The 24,415-nt window shown below is 42.2% G+C and overlaps 1 protein-coding gene across 3 annotated transcripts in view; it reads right to left on the reverse strand.

Moving 5' to 3' along the window:
- Window positions 1–20,630, reverse strand: part of rpap2 (RNA polymerase II associated protein 2) — a 124,659-nt gene extending 104,029 nt beyond the window's left edge. For all 3 annotated transcript variants that reach the window (XR_005945546.1, XM_041208711.1, XM_041208712.1), the window contains exons 1-8: window positions 20,471–20,630; window positions 13,284–13,398; window positions 11,255–11,353; window positions 9,280–9,345; window positions 7,739–7,827; window positions 7,313–7,345; window positions 4,304–5,330; window positions 3,763–3,857 (exon numbers count right to left, since the gene is read on the reverse strand). Coding sequence is in view for 2 of the 3 variants with exons in the window: in XM_041208711.1 (XP_041064645.1) it covers window positions 3,763–3,857; window positions 4,304–5,330; window positions 7,313–7,345; window positions 7,739–7,827; window positions 9,280–9,345; window positions 11,255–11,353; window positions 13,284–13,398; window positions 20,471–20,613 (1,667 nt within the window). In the remaining variant the exon portion in view is untranslated. The remainder of the gene's footprint in view (window positions 1–3,762; window positions 3,858–4,303; window positions 5,331–7,312; window positions 7,346–7,738; window positions 7,828–9,279; window positions 9,346–11,254; window positions 11,354–13,283; window positions 13,399–20,470) is intronic.
- Window positions 20,631–24,415: the final 3,785 nt, after the last annotated feature.

Raw genomic sequence — 24,415 nt, forward strand, 5'->3', positions numbered from 1 at the left:
GAACCCTGATGCCAGGCAGACAACAAAGCCATCTGGACTCGCTCTTTGTTACAGAGAACAGTGTCAATCCCCCTTACTATACTGTCCTCTACTACCACTCCATTCCTTTTTGCTGCCCCTATTTGGATGGTTTCCTGTACCATGGTCAGTTTGCTGATTCACCCTGCAGCCAAGCAACAGAATAGAACTTATCCACTTACCAGATACTCACCAAACAGCTAGCTCCTTTCCCTATAGTAGGGCAAGAACCAATTTCTATGGGGTGAAAAAGATGGAAAGAGGGAACGAACAACTCCCCTCTCACCAACCACAAACTCTTCATTTAGCTAGTCAGCTGCACTCCATTTGCCCTTGGTTAAACATGATTTCCCTTTCATAAAACTGTGCTGACTCTTCCCAATTACCTTGAGCTTTTCTAACTGCCCACTATAACCTCTTTAGTGATAGGCTATTAACCCTTTCCCCATGATACTTATCAAGCTAACTGGCCTATAGTTCCTTTTATCTGCCTCCCTCCCTTCTTGAATAGAGGGGTCATATCTGCTAGTCCGATGGAACCTTTCCAGAATCTAGGGAGTTTTGGAAAATTAACACAATGCATCTACTATCTCATTAGCCACCTCTTTTAAGGCCCTAGGTTGAAGTCCATCAGGACCTGAAGACTTGTCAGCCTGCAGCTCCATTCGTTTGCTCCCTAGTGATTGTAATCTTACCAAGTTCCTCTCTCCTCTCCACCTCCTAATTTACAGCTATAACTGGAATGTTTTTTGCATCCTCTATAGTGAAGGCAAAAGTAAAATATTTGTTCATTTTATCTGCTATTTCCTTATTATCTATTAACTCCCCATTTTCACTCTCTAGATGACCAACACTCACTTTACCCACTCTTTTCCTGTTCAAAAAATAGCTAACTTCCTCTCATACTAATTTCTTTCTCCTGATTAACCTTTCAGTCATTCTCTGCGGTTCTTTATATTCTGACCAATCATCAGACCTGCCACTCACCTTTGTGCAGTTACATGCTTTTTCTTTAAGTGTAATGCTTTCCCTAACTTCTTTAATTAACCACAGATGGTGGGTCCTCCCTTTAGAATTTTTCTTTACAGTAGTATAGTTATGGTTTAAACCGTCTCCTTTAATTCAAGGTAAAATGGAGTAGTTCGAAAAGGAGGATGCGAATTTCTACAGACAAACCCATGTGACTTGGTTGTTATGGGAATAGAGGCCCAGGTCAATATTATTGGAAGTAAAGTGCAGGTTTTAATACCTGGACACAAAGGAGGAAGCAGCTGGTCTTGCTGTGCAAAGACTCAGACTCTCAGAGTCAGCCAGGAAGAGAGATTTGGGGAAGAAAACTGAAAACAAGTGCTTCTATGCCAAACTGCAGAAAGGGGCTGTTTTTTGTGTTAACCATCAGGCAGAGTGCTGGTGAGGATGGATTCCCTGTTTGAAAAGATGAGGCATGAGGCAATCTAAAGACCAAGGAGTTGCCAGAGTGTGCCTAGCTACTGGAAGTCCATTTGATTATGCTCAGAAAGTTGAGTGAAAGGGCTTTGTTTTAAAAGGAACCTGGAAGATATTTTCTGGTGGAATAGGGAGAAGAGAGTCTGTTCAGTCTCTGGGAGGACTTTGGGCCTTTATCAGAAAGCTACATATTTGCCGAGTGTGTGGAGTAATGTATAAATGTGGCATGGGGTTTTTGGTTGTATTAATAAATCAATGGGAAAAATATCTTTTCTGTCATTTGGTGTTTAACTAAGTGCCCGCTGAGTAACGTTTAGTCGATGTTGATTTTAGTTTGTTTGTTACAGTAAAAGTTTTAAAATGTGAAAGCTGATTTCTGTTGCTCGCTGGGAAATTCATACCTCATTTAGTTATCGGTCTCTACGTAACATTGGATCTTCAAAGGAACTGCAATCAACATTGAATTGTCGCTCTGCTCAAACTTTCCCTGGACTCGAAGCTACGCTGCATTACTTGCTGGGTCCTCTGAGCCTGGCTTTCCCAGAGATGCAGAGCACAGCGTCTCTCAGAGAACTCCGTCGCAGCGGAGTAATCAGTGGGAAGACAAAACATGCCACTTTTTTAAGGCATTAGCTGCTTTATAGCAAGTTTAAAATCCCAGTTTGAACTTTAATGAAGAGGTGAATGGATGAGTGAGGTGAATGGGTAGAGTGATTAGGGTAGCAGTTGTGGAATTACCCAGGAGATAGACTAGTTCTTTCTTATGTCTAATATTTCCTGGGTAGCTATTCAGGTAAGTAAATTGGAACTTTCCAAAGTGTCCAATTCTAGCACAAAGTTGGAGACATTCACAAAGGGTCCCAGGGAGCAAGGGAATTGCCCATCAGAGTTGAAACTTGCCGGGCAATTCCCACATGGGTCAAAAATTACCGCAGGGTCCCGACGCGCATCTCCAGTCATACGCCCAGTCTACAAAGATCCAGAGACTGGGAGATCTTGGCCATTATGTTGTGGTAGTTACACTTTGGTTGCAATCATCAAATCGGGCAAAACCTGCACCCAAAATTTCAATCATTTTGAAAAGTGTGTTTGAGAGTTGCTGCTCAAACCCATTTCCCTATCACTAAGTTAAGAATTTGCCATAAGCCAGCAGAATTGGATAGCATGTAAACATTAATTTGTTCTTAAAGTTGCTATAAAAAATTAAGTTTGATTAATGCAGCCAAAAATGAGTTTATCACAAAGAAATAAGCATTTTTAATCACAGTGTCAATTCTCCACTTGCAACTAACCCAATTTTAAATGACTGAAATGTCTTAAAATATACAGAACCAAATTTCCTAGTTATATTGGGGCACTGTAGTCAGTTTTAGTTAATTCAAAACAAATTACATCCAGAAACCTAAGTTTCTATTAATGGCCTTGCGCCCAAAAGGACCAACTTAATTTTCAGAGCCTCTTCAAAGGCCTGCAAAAGATTTAATAGCAGAAACTCACAACGGAGATAAATTCACCCCAGAGCATGGCCAGTTTTGTAGCCAGGGCCTGCTTCTAATGCAATTTTTTTTTTAAAACGCAAAAGGTTGTGGAAACGTGAATCACATTGAAAGCAACTTGCTTGAAAAAGGTGCTTAAAAATTTTGATCTTTTCCATCAGTTTCACCAATTCCTGCCTAATTACCCCCAAAAAAACAGCACCAACAAGAAGCAACTTCGGGCTATTGATTTTTATACATAGGAAACCATGAATTTCAGAGAAAAAAAAACCCTTGAAAGTTAGGATCCGTTACAGGAAAGATCTGTTTAAGATCAACATTGACAGAAGACTAGGAGTATCAGAAAAATCTCCAAGAAAATAAATAGAAAGGCTTTTTGCTGAAATAATCTATTCGTTCTTCTCTATCTACTAAAAGAAGGTTTAATGCAAACTTTTGTTAAATGGCATATTTATGCATATTATTTGTATTGGCACATTTAAAAAGTGCAATATTGTATGATGTTCCTATGAAAGCATCAGTCAAGTGATGCAATAGCACCCTGAAAAATTAAATCCAGAGGTTCAATTAAGAAACTCAAGTGACACAAATACTTTTAAATGTCACTCACTGATGTATTTTCATTCATGCATCCTACTGTTTTCATTTCCAAAAAGGCAATTCTCCAAGAATACGAGATTAGAATAGTAACTTGCAAGTAATTCATAGTAACTACGCTAACTTAGAAGAATTACTGAGGAGAAAAGAGACCATGGAATCTAGGTGGATATTAGTAAACACCTGCCAATATTGTTATACTTACATTTTTTGAAGTCTATCCAACACAATCCGTTTGCGGATCTGGTGCTGCGCAGCAAAATCTACCAATGGAAGAACTGGATTCTCCTCTTCATTTCCCTAAATTCCAAATAAAAATTCCACTTAGTTTCATTTAAGTGTTGAATTAATTTAGGCTTTGGGGGACTTACCAAAGTATGCTTCTGGAACTGTACACCAACGATGAGTGAACATGCAGGGGGGTAGGGGTTGGTGGCAGGAAGGGTGGGAGAAATCGGTGAGAAAAAGGATGATTTAACTGCGACATACGTTAAGATTTTTTTAAACCACCATTTTAGATTGAACTACTCCCGAAGCATCACGAGCACATAAGTTTAGGCTGTTGCAAGTAGTTACCAGATTTCTACTCTTCAGATTGTAAAGGGGATGCACCTAAAGTCATAAAGCTAAAAGTTACAAAAAACCTCAACAAGCCAGCCAAGCACCAGAATATGGCAAACTTCTGAATGCAAGTTATTAAATGTTATTCCCTGGTACTATTACAATGTTCAAAGTGTATGACTTACCTGCACATAATTTATGGATTGAGAATTTTCATCACAATTGCTTTCAACATCCTCAGGCAAAACATACTGCCCCTTATAAAACTCGCTGACCTTCAAATTAAGTAATTCGGATTCCTGCTTTATTTGTTCAAAATTTGGTAATGGTCTTGCAATGGTCTCTGGGCTTCCAACCTGAACATCTTTGGTCAAGCCATTTTTATTGTTTCCAGCATTTTCATTAGGGTTGGTGATTTCAATCACTTCCAGACTGTCCAAGTCATCTTCATCAAGCTCTTCTTGCTCAGTTACGTAAGGTGTTTGACTTGGCCAATTTGTTGGTATTTTCATGCATTTTAAATTGGAACCATAAAGAAATCTTAATGTTTCTTCTGTATTCCATTCACTCAGTGTTCGTCTTAGTATTTCCAGAACATTACTTTTAACACCAGGCAGTTCAGCTACTGAAACACATCTACCTGAACTAGAATGGGACGAATGTTTTGATTTTACTATCAGCATCCTCAGTGAAGCAGCACCCTTCTTGCTTAGACCATATGCTGTAAAGTTTTTATCTGCCACAAGCTTTTTATTATCTTTTAATTCTGTCAATGTAGTCATTGGAGATGGGTTTTTCTCTGATGGCAGAGAGCACTTTTCTTTTGGCGCAAAGGTCAATTGTTCAGCTTCTACACTTTGGGACAATCTAGGACTTGATTCCTCAGTATTGTTAACATGGCATTTCTTCAATTGTTGCGCAACATTTTCTACTTCATGATCCATTTCTAAATGTTTTGGCACAGGTGCCATTTTCTTACGTTTTGCAGCTATGCCTCGTTGCTGTTTTTTGAACAGTTTCTGCTCTGTAGTTTTTAAACTACACTTTTCTCCAAAAAGAATGGTGGAAACAAACTCTTGGTCAGAGTCACTGCTATTGTTCTCACTTGAGGAGGAGGTAGACACATTCTGATCTTCCATAAAGGGAGGTTTATCAACATCTGAAACCTGGATGCTTGAACTTTGAAATCTCACTTCTTCTCCAGCACTACCTCTACAAGAGGAGGAGGATAAATTATTGCAAACAATGACAGAAAAAAATAGTTTCAAGCTGACAGGAAAAAAAATTCTGGTCATACATCATAAAATTACAAATTTAACATTAGTTTCTGCTTTAAATAAACAGGACAGACTGTTCAAATATTAATATCTTGTAATGAATCTATTCTTTATTTCATTTCCCAACTGCTTTGTGAATCTCCACAGTCCTCTTCAGGACTCTGAAGTTATCTGTAAATCTTACCCAAATTTTGTTGGAGACCTTGCAGCAAATCCTTGCTCGATCTTACTGGTGGTTTACATATTTTGGAGGCTTTAACTGGCTAGTTGTCTATTTGGTCCAGTAGCTTCCATTATGATGAATGGGGAGGGACTCTGAGCAGAGAGTAACACCCCAATCATCACTAGGTTACAGACCTGTCCCCATTATGACTAGAGCATGAAAATGGAGGAAGAAATTTGCTTGCAGCTGCCATAGCTGAACCTTCTTTGTTTCTGTTCAAAAACAGCAGCCAGTAGGCCTCCAAAAAAAAAACCTTACATTTATATAGTGCTTTTATTCTAATAAAACATCCCAAGGTGTTTCACAGGTTGTCAAACAAAACATGATTCGGAGCCACATTGGGGTCAGAGGACTAAAAGCTTGGTCGCAGACGTAGGTTTTTACTGAAAGTCTCAAAAAAGAGGTAACGAAGATAGAGAGTGAATGCCAGAGCTTAGGGCCTCAGCAGCTGAAGACATTGTTACTTATGGTGAAATAATTAAAATTGGGATGCACAAGAGGCCAGAATTGGAGAGGCGCAGATATCGTACGGGGCTGGAAAGCAGAGGAAGTTAAGAGATTTGAAAATGATAAGAATTCTAAATTTCCCCTGTGAGAGAGACTTGCCCATTGCGACATCATTATTCCTATGAGCCCCTAGCAAGAGCCATGAAACATCAGTCCAATGCTGACATGCCTCGGAATTTTTAAAAACACATGCTAGATGACCTCAACAAATCATTCAAAACCGTGTGGCCTTTTTACATTCTCCTTTTGAAGTGTATTTTGTTCATTAGGTGTCATGCTGCAGTGAGACTGATGTAGAAACAGGGCAAATAGCACTGGAGGAAAACCCTGATGTAAAGCCTGTGTGTGAAGCAAGAGAAAGGAATTTCATACTGGCTGCTGTTTTTCTCCACATTATGGTAGTGACAACACTGTATCACCATTTAAGTACTTTTACAGTACTTTGATATCCTCACCTGATGAAAAGATTTATATAGTGCCTAAGTTCTTTTAATAACATTCCAGAGTGAATTGTTATTTTAGTTGATAGCACTTTAAAACTTTTAAATATTAAACAAATTATCAATAAAACTAGCCCTACTTATTAGAAAATGCTGATTGCAACTGTCTTGAATGGGAGGCAACTTTCTTCCCACATTTACATTTAGCAAAATATACAGACAAATGCGCCATCTTCTGGTCAATCTTATTAAGGAATAGCTTTCAAAATCTCAAATATCTCTTCACTTTTCTACAAGGATGCACATAAATGCACTTTTTATTTTATCTCACTTTCATGCACAAAAGGCATTAAAGGCAGGAAATTAAATACAAGATCAAAGCCCAAATCTTCTAAACAAATGGCAGTACAATTAATTAGCAATGATCAACTTTAAAAGATAAAATAATACAAAGCATTGTGTACAGGTAAATGAAAACATCACTTAACAGTGAGCAACAAAGGATAAACAAATTGTATCATTTGTGCTATCACCACGTATTTTCATCACAGCTGAATAACTGATTGAATGACATGAGTTATTGGTTCATAAATTCTCTAGTCAAACCATTTCAAGAGTGCACTGTGAGATAGAGAGCAAGTCACATACAAAGATTTTCCTGAAACTACTCATTCTTGATAATAAATGCCAGAAACAAAAGAAAATTTCCAATGTACTTCACAAAACTTTAATTAAACTATTGCATACCTTTGTTCTTTTAATAACTGACATGCTGAAGATCTACAAAACAAAAGACAATCATTTCTCACATTAAAATAAATATTTATGTTTTTCCAATTTCTTACAGCAGCCACACTTGAGCCTTTCCATTAACAGCTGTGGTGACAACCCAAATTCATCACATGGGAGGCCATCATTCCCTTAGTTCAGGCTGGATTGCAATCAATATTCCAAAGGAAAAAGGGCAGCAAGATAATCCACAGCCTCACCCAGTCACTCATGTTTTCTCTTTTTATGACTAGACACAAAATGTTACATACACATTTTTTAAAAATTATATTTTTAAATTGCAGATTAGCTATGTTTCCATTGTTTACACTTTCTTATAGCTAGTACTAAAATTTCAAATGAAAAAAAAATATTGTAAATCATACATTTAGAACAAATATTCACCTTTCTTGTTCCCGTGACCATAGTGGGTTCTTTGGAATCTGAGCTTCTAGATATTTGGAAGCTTTGTAACAGAAATTGCTGCAAAAACACTGTTAAAATAGTAGGTTTCAATTTGTATTTGTATTTACAGAAATCACCTTTCTTCAACTTAAACATCAACAGTAGGCCTTTTCTAAATTTTATTATGTTTTTCTTTAATTTGCACCCCTTCCCCAGTTCCTCATGATTATAACTTGCAATGATTTTTCAGACACCAACTTTGTTTGTATCTTGCGCAAGCAGAAGTAGATTATTGGACTATTGAGATGTGCAGTCAAAGCCAGAACCAATGAGTAGCACTTTTTAGCTAGTCAGTGAATGGTAAACTATGGAACAAGCTGTCCCACTCTGCTGCTTTTCAAATTTTAAAGTAATTTGGTAGTGTTTGTCATCCTTTAGTCCACTACTCAAAAATTTACCAGCAGTTATAGGCCTGTTAACAAGTTTTGGTACATAAATTTGACCATAATTAAAGGGTCATTAACTGTAGAAGGTTGGGAACAATTACAATATTTTTCTCTAGAATATTCAACTCTGCAGTCAACAGATTGATGTCTTGTGGACTCATTGCATGACAACATAGTAATGATTTCTAACATCAGTGCTATCAACTTACAAAAAAACTGGAAGGCTTAAAGCACAAGTTATTACAACTACTGCAGTTTATTGACTAGGCCAATTCTGCAATAGGCAAATAATACTGAATGAAGAATGATTGTGTTGAAACATCTAATACTGACTGCCCAGATCAAAAATCAATGTCTTTATCGCTGCCTTTTAAGAATGTCAGTCATAAATTGAACCTTCTTCTAAAGGAAAACATAACTTGAGTAGTTGTGGGCCAGTTATTTTTTCTTTTAGCAACTGGTACCCTTCTTATCTGCCCTTCATAGAGAGGTTAAGCTTCAACCACATTTGTTTGGGATTAGAGTCACATACTGGCTAAAACAGGTAAGGACAAGAGATTTCCATTTCTAAAGGAAATTAGTGAACAAGTTGGGGTTTTATGACAACATCGTGATACGTTTCTATAAGAAAACTGATATCAGCTTTATATTTCCAGATTATTTTTATACTGAATTCAAATTCTCAAACTTCCATGATGGGAGTTGAGCACACGTCTTGTGAATTATCCGCCCAGTCTCTGGATTACTAGCCTAGTAACAGCTGGAATGTCTACTTGATGATAATAGTACTCACAGGTGCTATTTCTGACAATATCAGCAATATTTATCATGCATTATTACAATTAACTTTCTTAGGACTGCAAGCATAAGGACAACATTTAACATGTTTTTTTTTTAGCTGTTCCCAGTGTATACATCGCTTTATACTTTGAGAGTATTTGAAGCAATGAGTTAAACAATGCTGGAAGAATTCCCATGCACTGCTGATTCCAGGGTAAGGTGCAAACCCAATTTCCATGCATAAAACTCACGGTATTCCCTCAACACAAATATTAAATTCTTTAAATCAACTAGAAAAATTGAAAAAAATCTTGCCTTTCTTTCAGTAATGTCATAAACTCGATTGGTTTTGGTAGATATTTTGTATTGCTGTTTAGGTACCTGAAAGGAATAAATATACATTTTTAAAAATTCATGGGTTACCTCAAAATCAGCAGTAGGGCTGCCAATGGCTCGGTTGGTTAACACAAATTAGAGCTATGTTATATTGATCAAGGAGGTCTCAGATTCAATTCCCAGTCTGCACCATTATCCAATCTGACCTGAGATGGTGCTGTGAATGTCTTTAAAACCCCTCAGCAAGGAGGTTGTTTGGGAGGGGGGGGAGAACGGGACACAGCCAAAATTCTCACTCTTAATTGCTAACCAACAATCTTAGTTGGAAGCAGACAGATGTAAAATATTGGCAGGATTAGTTTAGACAGTAAAATAATCTACTCACGATAACCTTACATGTTCCAGGCATGAAACATGGCTCTTAGAACCATAACACAGCAAGGAGTTGATGCCTTCAAAGATAAGAGGAAGTGAGGGGAGGGGGCTAGTTGGACAATAGTAGACAAAGAAAACAACTTGGACACACACTTTTGTTCATAGTGCTCTTCCCAACTGCAGGAGGAAAAAATTGTATAAATACGTATCTTGTTGGACAAGACCAAAGCAGCCACTCACCTAATGACACCACCTCAGCGACTTCAGTGACTAATGTTATAAGACATGTCCTATGCCTCTTGCAGTATTTCTATTCACTTCAATGGGGCCAATACAATGGAGTGGCCTCAGAGGCAATGTGAACTGAATGGACATTAGAAAGGTTTCTACTGACGATGCATAAAACAATACTGAACCGATAGGCTTTTATCCTTTCTGGTGATCAAGTTATATCAGATCTGCTTCCAAATGAATCAAAAGAGATAAAGAATTGGATGGAGATTCTCAAAGTTGCACAAAATCCCTCTATGTAACAGATCATGAGAAATAAAAGAAAATTGAAGAAAAAAAATTCAAGAGACAGGGAAAAGAAAAAGGGAAAAAAATACTTGGACAGAAGAATGGCACAGGCATGCGGGAGCTCAGTTATGTGGGAACACCAGAGAAGCTGAAATTGTTCTCCTTAGAGCAGAGGAGGTTAAGGGGAGATAGATTACAACAGTTCTAAATTATGAAGGGCTTTGATAGGGTAAATAAGGATAAACCATTTCCACTAGGAGAGATGAGAATTTCCTTTTTAAAAAGTGCAGAGTTGTTAAGAATACACTGCCTAAAAGTGGTCATAGAAGTAGATTCAACAGCAACTTTCAAAAGGGTATTGGATATATAATCTGGGGAAAAAAACACTATTTACAGGGCAATGGAGAAAAGAGCAGAATTTAGATAGCTCCTGGATGATGGGCCATATATCCTCCTTCTGTGTTGCACAATTATATGATGGTGCTTTGGTTAAAGAGAAAAAATAGTCTATACCTTTTTAACCAAAGCAACTTATTCCAAACTAGGATTATGCACAGCTATTCCAACAATTACAACTTTCTTTTATATTCTTGGTCAGCTCAACAGTCTCACTTTTTTTTTTGCAAATTATTCCCCAAATTGGGCCATCAGTTCCAATCAGGGACTTTGAACCTTTTGCCACTTCACTTTGTCAAAATAGCAATGACTGTATGTGGACTTTTTATTAATCTTTTGATAAGATCATAAGAGATAGGCACAGGAGTAGGCTATTTGGCTGCTCAAGCGTGCTCTGCCATTAAATAAGATCATGGTTGATCTGATTGTGTCCTGAACTCCATTTTCCTGACTGCCTCCCATAATTCTTGACTTCCTTGTCCATCAAAAAATCTGTCAAACTCAGCCTTGAATATGTTCAATGACCCAAGTCATCTCATTTTCAGAGCAGAAACAAAGAATCAAGATACACTATTTACTAACATTTATTTTCCCTACAAAAGTCTTACTATGAACAATTCAAACAATTCCCCAAATTAATTCAAAATAAGTACAACAGACTTACATTCTCAAGTTTATTTTGGCAAGCAGGATAGCCACACTGTTTGATGATGGAACGCTCTTCCACAACATCCTGATAATGGAGTGGAGTAATAAACTTTACCTAAATTGGAACAGAAACAGGAACAAATTACGCAAAAATCTCTGCAAAAAAAGTGCACTATGGTCATAAAACAATCATTAAAAAATTACTAAATTTCAGTTTATAGTCAGTCCTGGAGGAAGTTAGATCCCAAATTATAAAAGAATAACATTTACATTTGCTAGTTAAATCAAATAAGTATTTCACTTAGACAATTAACCCAATAACATTTTGCTGTGCATACCCAGAGGTTTAGTAAATTTAACAAGCTTCTTCAGTGGATACTTTTAATTCACCTGGTTCTGGGTAATAAAATAGATCAAGAAAACCACAAAGTAGGGGAACATTTAAGAAATAATGACTGCAAAATAATTACATTCAATGCAAGAATAAAAAAGGGAAAAAGAAAAGCCACAAGGGTATTTGAGTGAGAAATAAGCAAATTGTGATAAAATAGTTTGTGCCAAATTAAATCAAGGGCATAAACATATCAATAGTAAGAAAGAGTAGTCAAAGAAAAGGATTAAAAAGGGAGATCTTCTTGTGGAAGCAGAGGGTATGACTAAAGCACTAGAATGAGAAGTTTGCATCCATCCATCACTAAAGCAGGTGCTGTCAATGTTCCAGTTAAGGAGGATGTAGTAGACAAATTGGATAGGGTGAAAATAGATAAAGAGTAGCTACTTAAAAAGTCACCTATTCTGGATGGGATGCATCATTGGTTCTTTTTTAATAACTCGTGGGATGTCAGCATTGCTGGCAAGGCCAGCATTTATTACCCATCCCTAATTACCCTTGAGAAGGTAGTGGTGAGTCCCCTTCTTGAGCTCCCAAGGGTGGAAGCATAAGTTGAGAAGACTGTTAAAGAAGCCTATGGGATTCTTGGCTGTGTAAACAAAGCACAGAATATAAAAGCAAGGAAGTTATACAAACCCTTTATAAATCACTGGTTAGTCCATTTGCTGTGGATTGTTTCTAATTCTGAAAACCACATTTTAGGAAGGCTGTCAAGGCCTCACAACAGGGGTTCCCAAACTGTGGGGTTAGGGGCTAAGATTTTGGGGTTGTGAGCTCTGAGGCAGCAATGACACCTGAGGAGTTTGGACTGAGTTTTGACAGCTGCAAGGCCCCTTTAAATGTTTTTTTACCTCCTGTCGGTGGACATGGTTTAAATAGTCTGTTCTCTAAGGCCTGATTGTTGCTGCAACCACAGCCTGTATGAAGGTAGGTCTTTGCTTTTTTCAGAGCAGACCCAGAAGTTTTAAACCCCCCTAGTTAACCACTCACCCTCTTTCTCAACAACCATCCACCCTCCACGAGCTTTCACTCTGGAGTAACACGAACTCTGACATTAAAATGGGGTCACATTGACAAAACGTTTGGGAAGCATTGCCTTACAAGAATGCGGAGAAGATTGACTAGAATGATACTAGGGATGAGAGACTTCAGTTATGTGAAGAGACTAGAGTAGGTTAAAGGGAGATATAATAGAGGTGTTCAAAATTATGAAGGGTTTTGTCAGAATAAATAAGGAAAAACATTTTCTAGGAGGGTCAGATTCCAGAGGATACAGATTTAAGGTAATTGGCAAAAGAACTAGAGGAGAATTGTTTTTTTAAATACAGTACGTCATGATGATCTAGAATGCACTCCCTAAGTGAAAGCCATTTCAATAATAACTTTCAAAGGGGGCTAAGTAATTGTAGGGTAAAAAAATTGCAGGACAATGTGCAAAGGGAGTAGAACTAATTGGATGGCTCTTTATAAAGCTGGCATAGGCACAAGTGGATCAATGTCTTCTGTACTGTATCACACTATAATTCCACTTACAAGACATTTGTGCACTCTTATTAGAAAACATGCAGCTACTTTTGCCTACATAACAACGATGACTAGAAATATTGAGCAAACCTCCATCATCAACATTATAGACTCAAAAAAATGGACTCACACAATCCAACAGAAATTCTTCTGTGACATTTATTTCAAGCAGTTGTTCAACAACATGAAGAGCTTTTGCCTCACATTCACGTTTCTTCCTCAAAGCCACCTGCAATGCAGCCTTTCTACAGGTAGTACATTTAGACAAAGGGAAAATCATGTTAGGACAAGTAAAGTTACTTATTTCAGGATAATGTTTATTTATTTCCTATGTGTATTTACTCTGAGGATGGTGCACAGCTTAATTTTTCCTCTCCAGTGTCTGTAGGTCTCTATTCTTCAGCAAAGGTAGACCAGGTTTGTAACCAATGGCAGCAATAACTTGACATTTAGAAAATGAGCTGTGACTGTGGGATTGGTATTGGAGGTGAGCAGGTCAAAGACATCTGCCAAAGTTCACTTTGGCATCACCAGGGCACCAACCCACCAACAAATATCTCCGAAGTTTTCCCACAGAATTTATGATAATTGGAAGGGGGGGGTGCGGAACGGGGAGAAATGGCAGTTGGATAGTAATGCTTTGAGGAGAAAACCATTGGTTCACCTAGCCTACTCTTCCAAAGCTCCCAAACTTTCTTGATGTCATTCTGGAATTAATAACCCTGCATCCCTTTCTTAATTGGGAATTCATCCAGTCCATTTTTAAACACTGAACTGGTTTTCTTTTCGCCTCCAGTGGCAATCTGTGCCACAATTTTATTACTGTCTTTCTGAATAGGAATAGTTGTAATGATGTGGTCCAAGGTGTCGATGTATTTTGGCCAATCTGCTTTATGGAAATTCCATCACATCTTCTTTGTGCTGTTGATGACTGGAAGGCAAAGGCCAATGCGAATGAGCGATGGTCTGTGCTAACAATGTGGGAAGTCATCCAGGACTAGGCAGGGTGCTGGTTGGGGATGACCATTAAGGTAACTGACAAAGCACAGGTCTTCACTCCATATTGACCTGTTCAACCCACCTACTGCCCACCTTCCATATCAGCACCCCATATGGAACACCCCTCCTAAGCAACATCTACCAGCAGACATCCTTTGGCTCGAGGAATGGGAAACACAGGAAGTCACTAACAAGTTCACTGTGACAAACCCCATCTGTCAAATGGCAGGCTTTGAACTGCCACAGTGACAGCTGTCCTTGCTAAATAGATTCAGGACAGGCCAGGGGCCCTGTGCAGCCAACCTCCACAGCGGGGGCCTCAGTACAAACCTCTTATGCACTTGTGGAAATAAACAAACAATGCTGCACATTACCAAGGAGTGTCCCCTCGACTGTGGCAGTCCAATCACTTCAAACTCAGCAAATAAGGAGGATTTCACTTGGCTTTGGGGATCTGCATTCGCTAAATAAATAAATATTCGTTGTATTTGAAAAAAAATTAAAATTGCTTATATTTCCAGCTTTTTGAGACCCTTGACATGAAACTGTGCCCCTTGCTCCTTCAACTGTGTCCAACAGAAGAAACTTCATCAATCTCAGGGTACTTTACTAATAGTTCAGAAATGTAAAATCAGGAATCAACCCAAACACCCTCATCAAGACTCTCTCCAATAATCCAACACCTTCATGGATTAAGAAAACCACACTGAAAACTGTATTCTAAATGTGGCCAAGAGTCTGGACGCATTTTCAAAATTGCCTCTTCAGCTTTGCAATTCAGATCCTGAACTATCATTTATGTTGAAGAAACGTGTCTTGTAGTTTTCCATCTTATAAGACAATAAAACTTCAGGAAAAGCGAAAGACATGGTTTTCTGTCCACATTCCGTAACAACTGAAGTAGCGGGCGAGCGGGACACAGGGAGAGAACAAGCAGGACAACGAGCAAGGGGTCAAGTGGGAGAAAGGAGAGTGAGAAAGAGCGCAGAGAGGGAGAGAGCGCGCAGAGAGGGAGAGAGCGCGCAGAGAGGGAGAGAGCGCGCAGAGAGGGAGAGAGCGCGCAGAGAGGGAGAGAGCGCGCAGAGAGGGAGAGAGCGCGCAGAGAGGGAGAGAGCGCGCAGAGAGGGAGAGAGCGCGCAGAGAGGGAGAGAGCGCGCAGAGAGGGAGAGAGCGCGCAGAGAGGGAGAGAGCGCGCAGGAGAGGGAGAGAGCGCGCAGAGAGGGAGAGAGCGCGCAGAGAGGGAGAGAGCGCGCAGAGAGGGAGAGAGCGCGCAGAGAGGGAGAGAGCGCGCAGAGAGGGAGAGAGCGCGCAGAGAGGGAGAGAGCGCGCAGAGAGGGAGAGAGCGCGCAGAGAGGGAGAGAGCGCGCAGAGAGGGAGAGAGCGCGCAGAGAGGGAGAGAGCGCGCAGAGAGGGAGAGAGCGCGCAGAGAGGGAGAGAGCGCGCAGAGAGGGAGAGAGCGCGCAGGAGAGGGAGAGAGCGCGCAGAGAGGGAGAGAGCGCGCAGAGAGGGAGAGAGCGCGCAGAGAGGGAGAGAGCGCGCAGAGAGGGAGAGAGCGCGCAGAGAGGGAGAGAGCGCGCAGAGAGGGAGAGAGCGCGCAGAGAGGGAGAGAGCGCGCAGAGAGGGAGAGAGCGCGCAGAGAGGGAGAGAGCGCGCAGAGAGGGAGAGAGCGCGCAGAGAGGGAGAGAGCGCGCAGAGAGGGAGAGAGCGCGCAGAGAGGGAGCGCAGAGAGAGAGAGCGCAGAGAGAGAGAGCGCAGAGAGAGAGCGCAGAGAGAGAGCGCAGAGAGAGAGCGCAGAGAGAGAGCGCAGAGAGAGAGAGCGCAGAGAGAGAGAGCGCAGAGAGGGAGAGCGCAGAGAGGGAGAGCGCAGAGAGGGAGAGCGCAGAGAGGGAGAGCGCAGAGAGGGAGAGCGCAGAGAGGGAGAGCGCAGAGAGGGAGAGCGCAGAGAGGGAGAGAGCGCAGAGAGGGAGAGAGCGCAGAGAGGGAGAGAGCGCAGAGAGGGAGAGAACGCAGAGAGGGAGAGAACGCAGAGAGAGAGATAGCGCAGAGAGAGAGAGAGCGCAGAGAGAGAGAGAGCGCAGAGAGAGAGAGAGAGCGCAGAGAGAGAGAGCAGAGGGAGAGAGAGAGCGCAGAGAGAGAGAGCGCAGAGAGAGAGAGCGCAGAGAGAGAGAGCGCAGAGAGAGAGAGCGCAGAGAGAGAGAGCGCAGAGAGAGAGCGCAGAGAGAGAGAGCGCAGAGAGAGAGCGCAGAGAGAGAGCGCAGAGAGAGAGCGCAGAGAGAGAGCGCAGAGAGAGAGCGCAGAGAGAGAGCGCAGAGAGAGAGCGCAGAGAGAGAGCGCAGAGAGAGAGCGCAGAGAGAGAGAGAGCGCAGAGAGCGAGCGCAGAGAGAGAGAGCGCAGAGAGAGAGAGAGAGAGAGCGCAGAGAGAGGGAGAGCGCAGAGAGAGAGAGAGCGCAGAGAGAGAGAGCGCGCAGAGAGAGAGGGAGCGCAGAGAGAGAGCGCGAGAGAGAGAGAGCGAGAGAGAGAGAATCCTTTAAAATTCAGTTACAGCTGTGGGCATCACTGGCTAGGCCAGCATTTATCGCCCATCCCTAATTGCTATTGAGGTGGTGGTGGTGAGGTGCCTTCTTGATCCACTGCAGTCCCTTTGGTGTAGGTACACCCACAGTGCTGTTAGTGAGGGAGCTCCAAGATTTTGACCCAGTGACAGTGAAGGCACGGTAATATATTCCCATGTCAGGATGGTGAGTGGTTGGAAGTGGGAACTTCCAGGTGATGATATTTCCATGTATCTGCTGCCCTTGTCCTTCTAGATCATAGCAGTTATGGGTTTGAAAGGTGCTGCCTAAGGAACCTTGAAGAGTTTCTGCAATGCATCTTGTAGACGGTACACACTGCTGCCACTGTTCATCGGTAGCAGTGTGAGTGAATGTTTGTGAAATGGGTGCCAATCAAACAGGCTACCTTGTCCTGGACGGTGTCAAGCTTGAGTGTTGTTGGAGCTGCACTCTTCCAGGCAAGTTGTCAGTATTACATCACACTCCTGACTTGTGCCTTGTAGATGGTGGACAGGCTCTCGGGAGTCAGGCGATTTATTTGCCACAGGATTCCTAGACTTTGACCTGCTCCTGAAGCTGCAGTATTTATAAGGTTCATCCAGTTCAATTCCTGGTCAATGGTAATCCCAGGATATTGACAGTGGGGGACTCTAATGGAATGCCATTGAATGTCAAGGGGCAATGGTTAGATTCTCTCTTGCTGGAGATGGTCATTGCCTGGCACGTAAGTGGCAAATAACATTCGCGCTCCACGTCAGCCCAAGCCTGGATATTGTCCAGGTCTTGTTGCATTTGCACATGGACTGCTTCAGTATCTGAGGAGTTGCAAATGGTGCTGAACATTATGCAATCATCAGCGAACATCCCCACTTCTGACCTTATAATGGAAGGAAGGTCATTGATGAAGGCAGCTGAAGAGGGTTGGGCCAAGGACACTACCTGAGGAACTCCTGTAGTGATGTCCTGAAATTGAGATGATTGACCTGCAACAACCACAACCATCTTCCTTTGTGCTAGGTATGACTCCAACCAGTGGAGAGTTTTCCCCCTGATTCCCATTGACTCCAATTTTGCCAGGGGTCCTTGATGCCACACAGTCAAACGTTGCCTTGATGTCAAGGGCAGTCACTCTCACCTCACCTCGGGAGTTCAACTCTTTTGTCCATGTTTGAACCGAGGCTATAGTGAGGTCAGAAGCTGAGTGACCCTGGCAGAACCCAAACTGTGTGTCAGTGAGCAGGTTATTTCTAAGCAATTGCCGCTTGGCAGCGCTGTTGATGACACCTTCCATCGCTTTGCTGATGATTGAGAGTAGACTAATGGGGCAGTAATTTGCCGCGTTGGATTTGTCCTGCTTCTTGTGTACAGGACATACCTGGGCAATTTGCCACATTGACAGGTAGATGCTGGTGTTGCAGCTGCACTGGAACAGCTTGGCTAGGGGCGCAGCAAGTTCTGGAGCACAAGTCTTCAGTACTATTGCCGGAATATCGTGAGGGCCCATGGTCTTTGCAGTATATCCATTACCTTCAACCGTTTCTTGATATCACGTGGAGTGAATCAAATTGGCTGAACTAGTCATGTTGGGGAACTCCAGGAGGGTGCCGAGATAGATCATCCATTCCACACTTCTGGCTGAAGATTGTTGCAAATGCTTTAGCCTTATCTTTTGCACTGATGTGCTGGGCTCCCCTTTCATTGAGGATAGGGATATTTGTGGAGCCTTCGCCCCCAGTGAGTTGTTTAATTGTTCACCACCATTCACAACTGGATGTGGCAAGACGGCAGAGCTTAGATCTGATCTGTTGGTTGTGGAGTCGCTTAGCTCTATCACTTGATTAAATGCTGTTTGGCACGCAAATAGTCCTGTGTCGTAGTTTCACCAAGTTCACAACTAGTTTTTAAGCTATACCTGGTGGTACTCCTGGCATGCCCTCCTGCACTCTTCATTGAACCAGGGTTGATCTCCTGGCTTGATGGTAATTGTAGAGTGGGGATATGCCAGGCCATGATGTGGTGGAGTACGTGTGCTGATGCTGATGGCCCACAGTGCCTCATGGATGCTCTGTCTTAAGTTGCTAAATCTGTTTGAAATCTATCCTATTTAGCACAATGGGAGTGCCACATAATACAATGGAGGGTATCCTCAATGTGAAGACAGGACTTTGTCTCCACAAGGACTGTGCAGTGGTCACTCCTACCGATACTGTCATGGGCAGATTCATCTGCAGCAGGTAGGTTGGTGAGGTCAAGTATGTTTTTCCCTCTTGTTGGTTCCCTCACCACCTGCTGCAGATCCAGTCTGGCAGCTATGTCCTTTAGAACTCGGCCAGCTCAGCCTATGGTGGTGCTATCGAGCCACTTTTGATGATGAAATCCCCCACCCAGAGTACATTCTGCACCCTTGCCACCCTCAGTGCTTCCTCCAAGTGGTGTTCAGCATGGAGGAGTGCTGATTCATCAGATGAAGTTTGGGGGGGGGGGGGGGGGTGTGGCGGGGAGCAGTAATTGGTAACCAGCAGGTGGTTCCTCTGCCAATGTTTGACCTGATGCCATGAGACCTCATGGGGTCCAGAGTCGATGTTGAGGACTCACAGGGCAGCGCCCTCCCAAATGTATACCATGGGTTTGAAAGGTGCTGCCTAAGGAGCCTTGGTGAATTTCTGCAGTGCATCTTGTAGATGGTACACACTGCTGCCACTGTTCATCGGTAGTGGTGTGAATGAATGTTGGTGAAATGGGTGTCAGTCAAGCAGGCAACCTTGTCCTGGATGGTGTCAAGCTTGAGTGTTGTTGGAGCTACACTCATCCAGGCAAGTGGAGAGTGCACTGAGTGAATGGTCCCATGGATGGCAAATTGACTTTCAACTCAGCAAAGTGTCATACTGTGCATGCAAGAAGGTGCAGACAGCCTAGGACCTTCACATACAGAATGATGAGAATCCATCTTACATCTGTCAAGCAGAGACTGTACGTTGCTGTCCTCCCATCAAGTGACATGGGAACATCACGTAAGTAATGTTGTAAATGCTCAAACAAAATCCCAGGATTTACAAGGAGACATCTAACCAAATGCGACAAAACGGTCAAGATTGCTGCATACAAGGCTTTGCCATGTCCCAAACTGGAGTATACAGCATCCGTCAGGGACCCCTGCCAAGCCTACCTTGTAAACAAATTGGAAATGGTTTAGAAATGTACAGCCAAGTTCATCTCATCGACTGTGCTAGAACATCCAGTATTACTGCTATGGTGAGTTCTCTGGAGTGACCTATACTGCAACAGCCAAGACAGTCAAGTGTGTATAACATTGTTCTACAAAACTCATCATGAAGTTGCTACTGATAGTCTACTATATGTTTCAGCAAGCAATCCGCCGCAGGAGCTGAAAACACCGACAGGTTTGTGCCTTTCCAATGTCGCACACAAGCTTCCTGCCACATAGCGAGAGACTGGAAGAAGCTCTTTCCAAAAATAACTAACCCAACCACTGAACTAAATAAACCCATCACAACCCTACCACCCTGCGGTTCCGAAGAACAGTCCTATTGGCCTCGAAACGTTAATTCCGTTTCTCTCTCTCTCTCTCCACAGATGCTGCCGGACCTGCTGAGCTTTTCCAGCACTTTCTGTTTTTAACCCAACCATCTGACAGGCGGTCCAAGGATGCATGGAAAGGGGAGGAAACGAGGACAAGACAGATAGTGCAGGGCAAGCGCGCAGCACCAACGCCGCATCATCTCTGGACAACGCTGCTAACGCTCACCTTTCGAGGCTCCCTTCAGTGTCCGGAACGCCGGTCTTGCCGCTAACACTGACCGTTGATAGCGCCGGACCAACAGCCGCGCTCGAGCCCTCCCGCCGCCGGCTCTTTAACCGCCTCCCGCTCGCGCTCCGCTCCGCCGCCATGATGGTGCCACCGACCTCTGACCTCCGGACGGCAGCCGCCAAGTCCAAAACCGTACAACCAGCAGAAGCGGAACTGTTGCCAGTTCAATATTCACTTCCTTTGCTTTCCCATCCACTCTGTTTAGTGAACGCCTTTAGTTATTTCTGAACTTAGGGGACGTTTTAAATTTACAGTTAAATGTTGCTTGAAGAAGCGGCATTACTTCCAACAAATGCTGGAAAGTAACAGAAATATAAGTCAGCGCCAGAAAGAAAGGTTAATGTTTATCTGCCATGGGATTTTTCATCGACCTTTTTTGTTTTTACAAATGTGCCAACCTGGAACAACAATGCCCCTAAAAAGCTGAAAGCTCCAAAGCAACTCTGCTTAATATAGAGTCATAACGACACAGAAAGAAGCCAATCAGCTGATCAAGTCCATGCCAGCTCGCTGTAGGGCAATCCAATCAGACCCATTCCTGCCCTACCCCGTAGCTCTGCAAGTTTATTTCCCTCAAGTGCCCATGCAGTTCCTTTTGAAACCACTCATTGTCTCAACTTCCACAACCATTGTAGGCAGCGAGTTCCAGGTTATCAATATTCATGGACTAAAAAAGTTATTCCTCACGTCCCCCTACATCTCTTGCCAAAACTTTAAATCCTTGTCCCCTAGTCCTTGAATGACCAGGTAATGCCACCAAATTTTCTTTGTCTTTTTCTTTTATTAGTTTACAGGATGTAAGCACTAGGCCAACATTTAATTGCCCTTGAGAAGGTGGTGGTGAGCTGCCTTTGTGAACTGCTACAGCCCATAAGACGTAAGAGCAGAAGTAGGCCCATTGAGTCTGCTCCATCATTCAATGAGATCATGGCTGATCTGATAATCCTAAACTCCACTTTCATGTCTTTTCCCTTCATTCCCTTACTGATTAAAAATCTGGCTATCTCAGCCTTGAATATACTTAATGACCCAGCCTCTACAGCCCCCTGCACATTCACTGCCCTCTGAAAGAAGAAATTCCTCTTCATCTCTGTTTTAAATGGGTGCCCTTTACTCTGAGATTATGTCCTCTGGTCCTAGACTCTCCACAAGGGGGAACAACCTCTCAGCAACTACCCTGTCAAGCCCCCTAGCAATCTTTTATGTTTCAATGAAGTTGCCTTTCATTCTTCTAAATTCCAATGAGTATAGGCCCAAAACACTCAGCCTCTCCTCATTAGAAAGTCCCTTCATACCCAGGATCAACCTAGTGAACCTTCTCCAGACTGCCTGCAATGCCAGTATGTCTTTCCTTAGATAAGGGGACCAAAATTGTTCACAATATTCTAGGTCTGGTCTAAGTAGTGCCTTGTATAGTTTTAGCAAGACTTTCCTATTTTTGTACTCCATTCCCTTTGAAATAAAGACCAACACTCCATTTGCCTTCCTTATTACCTGTTGAATTTGTATGTCATTTTGAATGGGCATTGACAATGAGCAGAAACATTGTTCCCAGGAAAAGTCCAATGTAGTCAATATGTAACTGCACACAAGGGTCTACCTGGCCACTCCCATGGTGTAATGGAGCTGTCACTGGCAACTTTTACAGTTGCTGACATTGCACACAGTGCTTCTCTAAACTCTATATTTCACCATCCATCCCTGGCCACCATAGATAACTGCATGCTATGGTCTTCATTTGCGATATTCTTGGATGGGCACTCTGTAGTACAATTAAAAGTGGCTCCCTTCCCTTTGGAGGCTCCCCACAATAAGATGCCATGCTGGCTGATTATTTCATGTTTTCTGTTGAATTACGCTTTCTTTTCATCAGTCACGGGTTCCTGTGATCAACTATGTATCACTTGTTCTCGTACGTGAAATAAGACTGGGTCCCGAATTGTCCAGTCTCTGATCTGTTGAGCACTTACTGGTGAGGAATCTAAGAAATTTAACAATAAACAAGTTCCTGTGGAACTGGGACATGTTCATCATTTTCTTGTAAAGGCAAACGACTAAGAGCATCACTGTTTGTGACTTGATTGCCAGGCCTCTGTATGAAAGTGCCAGAATTGCTGACAGAATTAAGGTCCTATTAGTATTTCTGTATCCTCTTTCTATGTGCCTTCTTCTTCCTAGTGCAGACTTTAATCTCGGCCTTCTTTTATACTTCACTATTGGCCAGACTTCTCTCAGATGCCAGCTCAACTTGTCTGAGCTCTGTGGCTGAGTCTCCCAAAATGTTATTATCTGTCTGCTTCTTGGAAAATTCTGCTTTTGCTTCCAAAGCCTCTTTGGCTTTGGAATTCTTCAGCTCTTCCGTCTCTTTTTTGTATTTGTTTGCTGCCTCCTGGAAAATGGAACATTATTCTGTCTTCTCTGCTAACTCATTCTTCAGCTTGTTCAGAGAGGTGCTGAATTCCTTCTGTTTCTCTTCAAACTTTTCCAGAGGTACAAACTTTGACCTAAGGGAATCTTGTAGCATGTGAAGGTCTTTCAACAGGTTTTCTTTCTCCCTGTGAAAGTTGTTCACCTCGTCTCGAAATCTGTCATCAAGCAGATTCTCTTTGTGTTCCTTCTGCTGTTCTTCCAGGTTTTGGCCTAAGATAACCTGCATTTCTTCAGGTTGTTGAGTCCTCACATACTCCTTTTTCAAAACAGGAACACCTCCAGCTTCCTTTTGGAATCTCAGTGGCCAAACAAGTTTGATTTCCCTCAGCCAACTTCGCCCTAGAAAGCTTGGTCTTCTGCCTCTCAATACTAACACTGGTAGCTTTGCAGATTGGCTTCCATAATGGACAGTTATTCTGCTTATGCCTTTTACTTGAATATCTTCACCTGTATATGTCTTTAGCTTGGCAGCTGTTCGTTCCAAACTCAACTGATTTTCACCATTATTCAAACATCTGAAAGTTCCCCAATTACTGTAGTGGAAGCTCCCGTGCCTACTTCCATTTTAACAGGTTTGCCATTTACTTTGTTGTTTCAGTCTCTTTTACATTGTAGAGTTCATTGGGCTTCTTCTTTTGTTTACAAGCCTGCTTGAATCTTTCCTGGCATTGCCTCATCATTTGTCCATTTCTGTGGCAATAATAGCATTCGATTTTTTAAAACTACCAATCGCTAAAATACTGATTGTTTCCAGCTCTATTAAAATTATTCTTTGATTTCACTGCCACATTATTTTTCTTTATTCTTTGGCTAGCAGGGGCTGTTTCCTGCTTCTCGGCAGAGTCTTGTTTTTCGCACCACTTTCAGCTGAGGTTTCTCGTCCGATTTCGAGGACAGCGCCATTTTGTACTGTATTGCTTGTGAATCTCTTAAAGCGCTTTCCATGGCCAGCGCTATCTCTAGAAATCCAAATTCGCTTTGGACAATTATCTTTTCTGAACAGTGTACTCTTTCACACCACACAATAAACGATCTCTGAGCATGTTGTTCAGAGTTGTACCGAACTCACAATGTTCCTTTAGCTGCTTCGAATTTGCCACGTAGCATGCAATTGTCTCATCCGGACTCTATTTTGTGAATTAAATCTGAACCTCTGCATTGTAACTGAGGGCTTTGGTTGAAAATGATCCTTTGAGGCTCACCAATTCATGTGAGTTGCACTAGTGGTAGAGTTGAACTGCAGATGCTTCTTGAGTGGAAACATTAAGTTTATTTGCAATATATTCAGCAGCAACTAAACATGTACTTTCAAAACAAAAACAGAATTACCTGGAAAAACTCAGCAGGTCTGGAAGCATCGGCGGAGAAGAAAAGAGTTGACGTTTCGAGTCCTCATGACCCTTCGACAGAACTTGAGTTCGAGTCCAAGAAAGAGTTGAAATATAAGCTGGT

The sequence above is a fragment of the Carcharodon carcharias genome, chromosome 16 (genome assembly GCF_017639515.1).
Source record: "Carcharodon carcharias isolate sCarCar2 chromosome 16, sCarCar2.pri, whole genome shotgun sequence".
NCBI classification, from domain to species: Eukaryota; Metazoa; Chordata; class Chondrichthyes; order Lamniformes; family Lamnidae; genus Carcharodon; species Carcharodon carcharias.